The sequence below is a fragment of the Eurosta solidaginis genome, chromosome 2 (genome assembly GCF_040869045.1).
Source record: "Eurosta solidaginis isolate ZX-2024a chromosome 2, ASM4086904v1, whole genome shotgun sequence".
NCBI lineage: Eukaryota > Metazoa > Arthropoda > Insecta > Diptera > Tephritidae > Eurosta > Eurosta solidaginis.
In genome coordinates this window covers 72,489,779-72,501,363 of record NC_090320.1, presented here as the reverse complement: position 1 = coordinate 72,501,363, position 11,585 = coordinate 72,489,779, and the positions used below count along the sequence as shown (strand labels likewise).

Sequence of the window (11,585 nt, the reverse complement as noted above, 5' to 3'; positions counted from 1 at the left end):
AAGCCGAATGGAAGCACTTTCCATCTAAATGCGCCACGATCAGTGCTGAAAGACGTAATGTCACGAGAGTCAGGATGCAAGGGGATTTGATGAAATCCTGAAAAAAGATCTAATGTGGAAAAATATTTTGCTCTACCGAGATTGTCTAAAATATCGTCAACTCTAGTTAGTGGGAATTTATCAGCAATGAGTTTTTTGTTTACTGCGCGAAAATCTACGCACATACGATATGCTTTTTGACCATTTGTATCTTTCTTTGGGACTACAATCAAAGGACTATTGTAATTCGAATAACTGGGTTCAATCAAATCGTTGTCTAATAATTTATTTACTTGGCGATTTATTTCTTCGCGTTGAGAATATGGCAATCTATAATTTTTAACATATACCGGATCGTTGTCTTTCAATCTTAGTTTTTGCTCGTAAAAGTTATTTAAAGTCATTTTGTCCGTGTCAAGAGCGAAAATGTCGGCATAATCTATGCAAAGGTCAATTAATTTACTATGAGCATGTTGAGGTATTTGATTTTTTAAAATCGAAGTTAGTTTTTTCGTACGTTTGTCTTCTTTTTCTGTCTTGTTAATTGTATAAACATTGTAGTTCGAAAGTTTTTCTGTCCTAATACTTTTTCTTTTGACACACTTTATATCATCCGTGGTGTTAATGACTTTGATTATTGGGTTACTGGAATTAACAATGCACCTAGCTGTGAAAACACCTTTTTCAATTTCCTGCGAGTCCACGAAAAGTGGCTCGGGTGAATTTCCTAAATCAAAAAGTCTGAATACTTCGCATCTTGGTGGAATGATACAACTGTCGCTTTCTGTTCCGTGTAGGATTGGTATCGCGACTTTTTCATTACCTACCCAAAAGGAAATACTATTTCTTTCATAATTAATAATGCATTTGTTAATTTTCAGAAAATCTTTACCCAGTATGCCATCGGATGGAATATTAAAGTCTTCATTTACTACGTGTAAAGTATGTTTAATAGAAAAGTTTGAAAAATTTAAATTTGCGGTAATTTTACCTAAAGTAGAAACTGAATTAGAAGTGACACCGGTAATGTTAATAATGTCGTTCGTATTTAAGGAGATATTTCTGTCTAGACATGATATTTTTATTAAGGAAATGTCGGCTTGAGTGTCTACTAGGAAAGAACAAAATTTTTGTGACTCGTTTAGTTGTAATTCTATAAAATCAGAGTAATTTAAATTTAAACAATAGATGGCTGTTGGTGAGGGAAGTTCGCTTACTGGCTTAGTTCGTCCTCCCTCAGTGTTCGCTCCTGAGGGGCACTGGCGTTTAAAGCGCGAACGTTTGCGTTTCGACCTCTACCATTGGCTGATCTCGAATTGCTGTTGCTATTGTTACTATTGTTTGGATTAGAGTTGGTATTTGGACGCGCATTATTATTGTGATTATTTTGATATCTATTTCCGTGATAATTCCTGTATCTTTGATTATTATTACCGTAACTATTGTGTGAAAATGAATTGTTGTTATTTCTATAACCAGTATAGCCGCGGTTTGGGTAAAAACCTCGATAACTACCACGTGAATTTCTAAATGTACTGTTACCACGTGATCGAAAAGCTAAAACCTGACGCTCAGTTACTTCGTTGTTTTGTTCTACAATTAATTTTGCTACTACGTCTTTCGGATCAGTAAATGCCGTTGAGGCTAAAATGGTTTTTACTAAATTGGATTTTGCATTTAGACGACACACGTTAACAGTTTGTTCGACTGCCATTTCATGAGCTTTCGTTTGAGTGATCCCTTCAATAATAAGAGACCGCGCAAGTGAGTCAGCTAAATCTTCAACTTTTTTTGCAAAATCTGTATAATTGTTACCGCTAACGTGCAACGCTGCAATTCTCCCTGCTACAACTTTCGAGTTGTCTGGTTTGATCCTATTACGTAGAGCTGTTTTAATTTCGTTGACTGAAGCTACTTGTGTTGGTATTGCTTCACGAGCTTTACCCTCTAATTTTGATTTCAAGAACGCTATAAAAGTATTGGTTAAATCTGCAGTAGCGAATTGTTCGAGTAATTCAATTTTGTCTATAAAAGAATCAAGTGCCAGTGGATCACCACTGTAGTTTTCTCTAATGGAATTAGCACATGTGTTAATAAAAATTCTCTTTTCCTCTGGAGTTGCCATGATTTGATCGTTAAGATCTGGAGCTGAATTAGCAGAAGATGAGGCAACGTTTGTACTAATTAGATCGTTAAGATCTGGGTTTACGTTAAAAGAAGGGTTAACTAGGTTTGCACTATTTGGATCGTTAGGATCTTGTTTTAAAGTAGAAGAAGTTAAAATTTCACTATTTGAATCGTTAAGATTTGGAGCTAAATTAGAAGTTGAATTTTTAATGGAAGAATTTTCGAAGCCTGGAAAATCTGTTGATAAAGAAAATCTATTTTCCTGGTTTGTGACTTTTTCGGTCGAAGATGAGGCTAAACTTTCGTAGCTTGAGCCTGATTTATCTGAATCGGATTCTGAATCTGAATTTTTGTTCAATTGTCTACCACTTCTAAGGTTGTACATATGAAATTACTAAGGCACTTGTTTGAATGTTGAATTTATATTTGAAGGTGAAGTGTTGAGGGAAAAGAAGAAAAAAATTTTGTAAAGAAATATTTAACAATTGATTAGAATATTTAATTGAAACTGCAGTAAACTTGTATGAAAAATATTTAGAGTGTAATGGAATTTAAACTTTGCACAAAAGTATGTTTATTAATTGTTAAAAGTCTCAAGATGAAATCACGGACGCACCGCTTTATTCAAAAAATCTCAATTGGTTTTTAACAAACCATCGTTTATAAAAAAATCTCACCTTGTATTAGTTTATTAAGTATGGGTTAATAAGGCTGTCGCCGTTTATTATCCGTGGCAATTGTGAATTATGTCTACTTGGATGATATAATAAAATACAGTTTTGGGCTTAAACTCAAAAAAATGCATTTAAAATGAAAATGATTATTTACCGATAATATGAAGACAAAATGTTCAGATTTGATTGATTTATGGTCTAATGAATTTCAGGGCGGATACCGGTTGTAAAAAAAAACTTACACATTCTGAATATTCAAAATTTATTTTATTGACATACCCACGTAAAATACGTGAAAGGCGTTATGAGGAACGCGTGGTCGAAAAGAAAAATCTCAAATGGATGAGAAAATTGGAACGAGAACCATATAATATAGGTTAAAACGCAATAAATCGAAAAGGTGTCCCGAGTTGGCAACTTCAGTTATATGCAAAACCACAGTAATATTTAAGACATGTTATATGTTGGGATTACCAAATTCCGCAAAGTACAGTTTGCACAATGACCTGTAAAAATTTATGCATTTTTTCTTACCAAATAGGCTAACATGTAATAGGATGTCCACGTGACATATGCAATTTGAAACACACGAATGTGTTGCATGTAAAAAAATATTACCGTACATAATTTTATAAAAATATATGAATATGCAATTTAGGAATATATTATATCTATATTTATTATATGTAAAACATGTACGTAAACTGTGTACGTATAGAGATACGTTGGTGGAGCAGTGTCGCAAGTGAAGATTGCTTGTTGGAATGCCGAAATGTAAGCCATATAAAATATGCGTGATTGCTACTGGACGCTGGTACTAAGTACAACAGTAATGAATGATGATGTTGAAATTTCAATTAATGATGGGTGCGATGCAGCACGATAGATGAAATTGATATTATTTAGAATATGCGGCTTATCGGTGGCAGCGTGGGTTTAAAAATTGAGAAATGGTGGCATACGACGCCATTTTGTGTCTACGAGGCATACCTCGTTGTCGTTTTTCTGCGCGAACGCCCACGTGTATGGATGCCCCTTTTATTTTGTGCTCCGAATTAAATTTCACTAGCGGCTGGCCCGCGCCGCACGGTCGCCATGTAATAACCCCTATTTTATAGATGAATAGTAATTGCTTACCAACCAGAAGTTGCGAAGAATGCAGGAGAAGATGCACGGTAGTTTTCAGGAACGGATCCAAGGTTCCACCTTTAGTTGTTGGAGAATGTTGCGAACTAGTCGCGTTGATCGGGTACTGCGCCCATTTCCACATTAAAAGAATGTTGGTTTGGTTTTAAGAAAACTGTGGATTTAATCACGCTCAAATGTTATAAACTTTACAAATTGTATTTGTCTTATCGGTTTTCAATGGGGCTTTTTCCCCAGTACAATTTAATAGAACTTCTTTATAATTTAAGCGTTAACCAAAAACTTGACTGCTCACACGAAAAAATGGAAAATTATGTATATCTATTTTTGCATGCACGGTTGCATTATGCACGATAGGAATGTTACAAAAGTGAAACATCAGCTGACTGATTTGATGTGTTGAGATTATTTGGCTTGAGCTTAGGGCCCCATTACAAGTACAGCACAAAGTATCTAGATGGTGAGTTGTCGTGGAAGCTTTATACCAAAGAGATATCGAATAAAGCCTCCGCTGCACTGTATGGATGGAAGAAGATGCTATAATGCAGTGGTGCCACTCTCTCTTTGGTAATTATTATTGAAGCTGTAAAACCCAGCTTCGAAAGAGGTCTTGGGGCCTTAATAGTGCCGGATGGTTGCCGCAAGTGTGGGAAAATGGATGGAGGAAACGTGCTTAAGCTGAAGTCCCATCAATATTAACATTGATAGTCAGGCGGCGATTAAGGTATTAATCTCAAGAAGTGTCTTGGAATGCAAAAAAGTAGGGAGAGACTTCGCTCAGACCGAACAATACATCTTTACTGGGTTCCCGGTCATAAAGGGATAGAGGGTAACGAAATAGCCGATGAGTTGGCAAAGGAGGGTACAGCACTCGATGAATTGACGGTAGACGTCCCAACCCGCTTAGCAGAAATCAAAAGGAGACAGGAGATGCACATGATCAATCAAGCAGTAAAGCAGTACAAATTCTACAACATTAGATTCACAAAGTTGCTCATATCTCTGAAGAGAGAAGACTTAAGGCTTTGGACACTGCATTATGGCGTCACAAGCTTATAAGTTGGGCCTCGTTTCCAACAGCAGATGTAGAAAATGTGAGCTGCAGGAAGAAACGGTTGAGCACGTTGTTGTTCATGTCCTGTGCTCGCGAGGTCAATGCTCCAGCTACTAGGGGTGGCATAGTTGCCAGATCTCGAGGGAGCAATTTAGCTAGGTCCATAAGACGTGTAGTATTTGCGAAGAGGACGAGTTATTCTATAACATAAGTCATGGTACCTTATTGGGGTTTTCCTTTTGGTCGTCAAACAAATTCCGATAACACTATTTACATATTCGAACGACGGCATTTAATAGTTTCGCAAATCAACTACAGAAACCATTTGTTTCTCAATTTTACCCTGATAAATCATTACATCGCACCACTGTTTGTATGCAAATACAAAGATAATCGATTTGTTTATATGATATTCCGCTCAATTGATATGTACTGCCTAAATGATCAAATTCGGATGCTGGAGGCACTTTTAGTACTCTGTAGCGACTCTTACCAATCGGTGCGAATGGTGTATGAAAACGGGTTGCGAAAGAATTTGAAAATCACCGGCGATCGTAGGAAATTTTTCAAAAACTGTAATTATAGGATAATACAATTCTTTGTATGTTACAAATGTGTTTCTAAGAATAATTTAATGAAAAAAATGAGTTTTCTTTAAAACCGGAAAATGGGAGTGTTGGAAATAGATCGGTGTTTAAATGTGGTTATGGAGTCAATGCCAACGAATTTGACGATGGAAGGTCCTTCCGCCGGAAGTGCACCTTTGTGTTCGGAAAGTGTTAAAGAAGTGCACGTAGAATTTTCAAAATCGCTGGATATTGATAGCAAAAGCAATGAGAATAACAATAAAACAAAATTGCCAGGGTCAATTGGTGAAACGAAAATTCAGCTTAGTTTTAGTGTTGATCGGTTACTGAATAGTGAAAAAATATGTCAACCGGAATTCAAGAATGACGAAATTGTTAAAGATAGCATTATGAGTGTAGTGGATTGTTTTCACAATCCGAATGTGAAAGAATATAAGGGCTCATGTGCCCATCCAAATTGTTCGGGTATAATGGAAGAAGTACAACCGATGAAAATTGAAAATTCAACATTAGATTTTAAAAGGTATTCAGTGACGGGAGATTGTTATAATTTGCAAGAAAGGTTTCAAAATCAAATGCCAATATTACGAGCGCCTTGTTTGGATTTTAGATCAATCGTGCGTCCGACGCCGATACGTGCGACAAGCAACAGGCGCGAAGCGGGTAAGTGATTATGAAGGTTTTGCTAAAGATGTTGTTGTTATTGTAACAAGGCTCCACCACTAAAGAATTAGAATAAAGGCCTCTAACGGAAGGCCAATGAAATAAGCTGTAAGAGGTATTGTGATTCCACATAACATCAGAATAAATAGTTTCTACCATGCAGGACCTACGTCGGCGTCCGCTTCCCAAGCCAGCCGGTTCTATGTACCGGATCCACTCGGGATTTTTCCCGATCATTTCAGTGTAGCCCCATTTAATTTGTTGCGTCCCTTCCACAAATTTTCATCCTCTCAACATATGCTTGCAGCGGGACTGCTCCATATTCTCCTGCCCCGGGAAGTTATCGAACCCAATCCGGGGCCACTACCCCACACGAACGTTTCTGCGACGCGGTCGTCTCCCCCTCCTTCCGGAACTAGTACACGTGTAGGTTAGGGAAACATACTCTCAGGCCCTACCACCTTATGTATCGTTTGCCAGCAGAGAATATATTTGCTTGCGACATCTGCCCAATGCAGTTTCTACCTTGGAATGTGTCACTTTCCAAGATGTTCTAGTCTCAGTGACTAGAATGTCAAGGCATATCTGTCCGGTCAGGCGATGCAAATTTAGAAATTATCGACATCTATATCCCTCCTGTCACCTGCTGCCCCAGTAGATACTGCTCACCACGAACTGTGGCATTATGGCCTACAGGCGTACAGCAGGGGTGCGATCCTGGCGGACCAAATAGAAAAAACGACGTTCTGTACGATAAATGAGAATGCTCACACTCGTATTGTAGGAAGCTGTCATAGTTCGTTAGCGCAGGACGCGTTAACTGCGTCTACTGGAAGCCGATATTATGGGCACTTGACCACCTACCCATACTCCTTTCGCTCGAAATCCTCACTTTCGTAAACTTTAAACAATACAAGTGGAAAGACTATAAAAAATACACTGATAGTCACTTTGCTGTCCTCCCAATCCCGAATGATGCCCAGCAAGGGAGCCTAATTTCCGTACGGTCATTGAATCCGCGTTGGCTCGTTTCATTCCCGCTGGAAGAATCCTGGAAATCCACCCACACTTTACAGCGGAGGTCGTAACTTTAGCGCGAGAGCTTGACCTTATAAGACAGCCCTGGGACCCCCAAATAAGGGACATAAACCAACGAATCAGGCAGCTGCTGGATAAACACAAGCGGGGAAATGGGAGGAGCATTTAAAGAATTGTAACCTCTCTGCCGATGTAGGTAAGATATGGTCTACCGTAAAGTCTCTATCGAATTCAACTAAGCACAATGACGAAATATCCATCGCCTTTGGCGATAAACTGCTGTCGGATGCGGAAAAATGCGCGAGCGCTTTCTGCTGACAAATCGTTTATGCATTCCACGGTTGACAAAGCTGGACGGCAGGACAACAGACACACACACAAGCATAAACACAAAGCGTACCCTATAAAGAGTTTGAAGATGACATTGATCATACTAAACCATCTAGGGGCCCAGGCGGCATAGCAAAAAACTTGGCATAAAGGGATTGAAATATCTAGCGCATGACTTCAGCCTGTCTTTGTACACCTTCGTCATCCCCGAAAAAAAGGAAAATGGCGAGGGTGGTATCTATACTAAAGCTTGTGAAACCAGCTAACATAGGAGAATCTTATCGTCCGATATCTCTCCTATCGCCAGTAGGCAAGGCACTTGAAGCCACTCTGCTTCCATATTTCACTGCAAACTTGCGTCTTGCCAATCATCAGCATGGCTTTGGAAAAGTATATAGCACTACCACCGCGCTAAACGCCATCAACACATAGATGAATTGCGAGTAAATGAAAAAACCCACCACAGAACAGTACTCATATCGCTAGAATTATCAAAATCTTTTGATACAGTCAATCACGGCACGTTAGTTAAGATTTCCCGGCCCAGCCATTGATGAGCTATGTAATAAAATAAGCTACTATCTCCCTGATCTTTTCAGGGCTTTCGCCTCGCAAAACCTGCCGTTGTCACCGACCAAATCATCGACAATATTGGACATCCACATCGATGGCATTACGTTACCGACTGTCTCACACCCTTAAACACTAGAAGTGACGTTCGATCAGGATCTTCATTTTGCGAGCATGCATTCAGAGCGGTAATAAAATCTTCAAATCACATGCCGGCAGCACTTGGAATAAAGATAAAAAGACGCCATTACCACTTACGAAGCAATTGACCGGCCGCTTGCATGTTACGCGTCCACCTCCTTAAAAAAATACAGGCCTAGGTCTCAGAATGGGCTGTCCTCTTATGTTCTCAGAACACCAGCTACACAGTGGCGCGAGAGGACTATCAGGGGGAGATATGAAATGCTGAACAATTTCTGTTGAATACCCAGAATCCTGGACATCGCCAGACATCTGCTGGAAGAGGGGCTTAGGAAGTCATCTCAGCAAGCATTATGAGGAAATGCCGCTGCTGAGAACACAGCGGAATGTAGAAGAAAAACACAAACAAATTCTCAGTGATCTCCACAAAAAGGCGAACCTCGTTTTTAAAGATAAGTACCCTGAACTCGCAGAAGAGGAAAGCAATCTCCCTAGTGAAACGCACGTCACTCTACCTCAACTTCGATCTGGATACTGTAACAGGTTAAACTCTTACTAATTCAGAATCAATGCCGGCATACATAATGTATGTCCTTATTGCAACGTGTCCCCACATTACACCAACCATCTTTTCAATTGCAATGTGGAGCCAACGCCTCTAACACCCTTCACACTCTAGTCCACCCCTGTCGAATCTGCAAGTTTTTTTGGACTACCGTTAGAGGATATTGATGACAATTTGTAAGTGGTTGCACCTATTGGATGTGGCGAAGCACTGCTACAACAACAATAACAACAAAATTGTCGATTCTGGACAGATAAAGCCCTCCATAGCTTTGTTTTCGCGAACTTGAGCGTCTTTATTGTCTAATAGCTTTACTGTTGCTCTGCTTTTCGCAAGCATTGATACATTAAATGATGGAGAATTAAAAAATCGTTCGACATGCTAGATTTAGAAGTAATTTAAAACAGTGAAAATACAATTTTACTAGCCCACACTTAAATGTGTTCGCACGCAATATCAAAATCGGGTTTTCGTATTTACCACGGCAAATTTGAGTCCCAGATTTTGTTGGATATGTACTTAATTGGCAGATTGCGTGGACTTGCGAAGGAATTCAGACGGAATACTTGACCCTTGTGGAGATTTGTAAACTCAACACAGCTCTAAGTTCACAAAGAGATATATGGAGGAGTGCCTAAGGGTGTTTAACCCATTACAATATTCAGATGGAAGTTCAGCGAGGGCAGGGTTGCTAAATGATATTCATCATTTACATAGACAGACAAAAGAGTTCAATATAGATGAGCATAATGAGGTGCGGAACAGGTACTTTGTGCTTAATTGTCTCAAACCGGCACATCCTTGAAGAGAACTTCTCGATCCAGTCCTAATTCCCAGGCTGGTTAGGAGGCATATCCGTAAGCACTTTGACCAGATTCGGCAGAAGGATGCGCTTATCCAGAGTCAACCCCAACATTGTACGTAATTTTTTTCTGCATGTGGCGGTTACCCAAAATACAACAAAAATATTTTTAATTGTAATATGGAAGCACAACTCTAGCTGCATCAAACCTATGATCCTACCCTGTGGAAACGACAAGTCGTCCTGATGACAATTTGTAAGTGGTCGCTGCTATTGGATGAGGCGAAGCACTGTAAACACAAGAACAGTATAATATGAACAGAATTGATTTCAAAATCTTCTGTATCGCGTATGTGTCAATCACTGCCAATTAAAATTACATTTCTGCATTAAAGTAGCCAATGGCATTAAAAAAGCTTTGATCTTTATTTGCAAATAAAATTCTATGAAATTACTCCATGGTTACTAAGAAAATATTCAATGTTATAAACAAGGAATCCAGAATTTATACACCCAGTTGTTGATAACACATTGCAGATAATTAAATCGTGAACAGGTTATTTACTTACATTCTATAAAACCTACGGACATACCCTTACGGAACGGCCAATTTAACCTTAGGAAAACATTTCGTATATGTAACCGGGCACATGTTTGGGAGTAGTAATTAAAAACTTAGTGGTAATCACGAACGTTATGGAGAGAAGATGAGATGGCTTTTGTATTGCTCGAGAGAAAAGTTCTCCGACGGCGAGTATCGAAGAAAATTTAATGATGAGCTGTATGAGCTTTACACAGATATGACGATAGTGCAGGGAATAAAAACCCAAAACCTTCGCTGTTTAGGTCATGTTATGTGAATGGACGACGACGCTCCGGCCAAGAAAGTTTTCAGTCGACACCACAGTTTTGAAATAGAGGAAGGGGGAGACCTCCACTGAGTTGGGCGAGGCAGGTGGAGGAAGACAGGACCTTGATTGGTGCTTTCAATTGGTGTCAGTTATCGCGAAATAGGGATAGTTGTAGTAATTTGTTACGAAACGGCCAAAATCGCTTATGCGCTTATTTGTCCTTGAAAAATAAAAGTCCGAATTTCACTTTTGTTTGTGAAATTTTTTGAAAAAGTTCGATAAATGAAATGGATGCATGATTCGCCATGAAAACGCTTTGGGTATCCCCGGGACCCCATAAACTTTCACCTAGGACAACTTTTTGACCCGGCCTTTTTTGACTCAAAACCATTATATGGTTGCCTGAGAAAAACGCCCACTTTTATATTTCAAAGAGAACATAGTAGGAAATAACTTTATGAAAAACATTTTTATATCAATGTCATTGCACTTATAAAGTGTATTTATAACAAGAAAAGCTTATAACCAGGAAATTAATAATAAAAACAATTTTATTAAACGGGCCTGGCACCGCCCTTTTTACAGCAACTATTCTTAGACCTAGTATAAATGTAACGGAGATTATCTTCATTTTCGTACTCAACTCCTAATCGTTTAATTATATAACTAGACTAGCTTTACCAGGCGTACGTTGTAACGCCCATGATAGAATGAATGTTGCATTATTTTTTCTGTTTTGTTTTCTGATAATTGAGTTTATTGTTCTGTAAATTGAATTGAATTTTGTACGCATATTTGGTGAAATTTTCGTTTAAAACATTTTATTATTGTATCTTATTGTAATGCAAGTGGGTACATAATATTTTTGGTTTTTTCGTTCGGTGCAAAGATAAGCAATTTTTTTGGTTTTCCAACTCTAGAGCAAGCAACATATAGCTGGTCATGGGAAAAGCACGGACTCTCTAAATTTAAGCATGCAATAGTAAGCGATTGTCCTT

The 11,585-nt window shown here is 38.7% G+C and overlaps 1 protein-coding gene across 1 annotated transcript in view; it reads left to right on the top strand.

The window, feature by feature from the left end:
• The first annotated feature begins 5,707 nt into the window (after positions 1-5,707).
• H2.0 (Homeodomain protein 2.0) overlaps positions 5,708-11,585 on the top strand; it is a 220,551-nt gene continuing 214,673 nt past the window's right edge. Inside the window, exon 1 of the mRNA XM_067765702.1 lies at positions 5,708-6,290. Within this exon, the coding sequence (XP_067621803.1) occupies positions 5,708-6,290 (583 nt within the window). The remainder of the gene's footprint in view (positions 6,291-11,585) is intronic.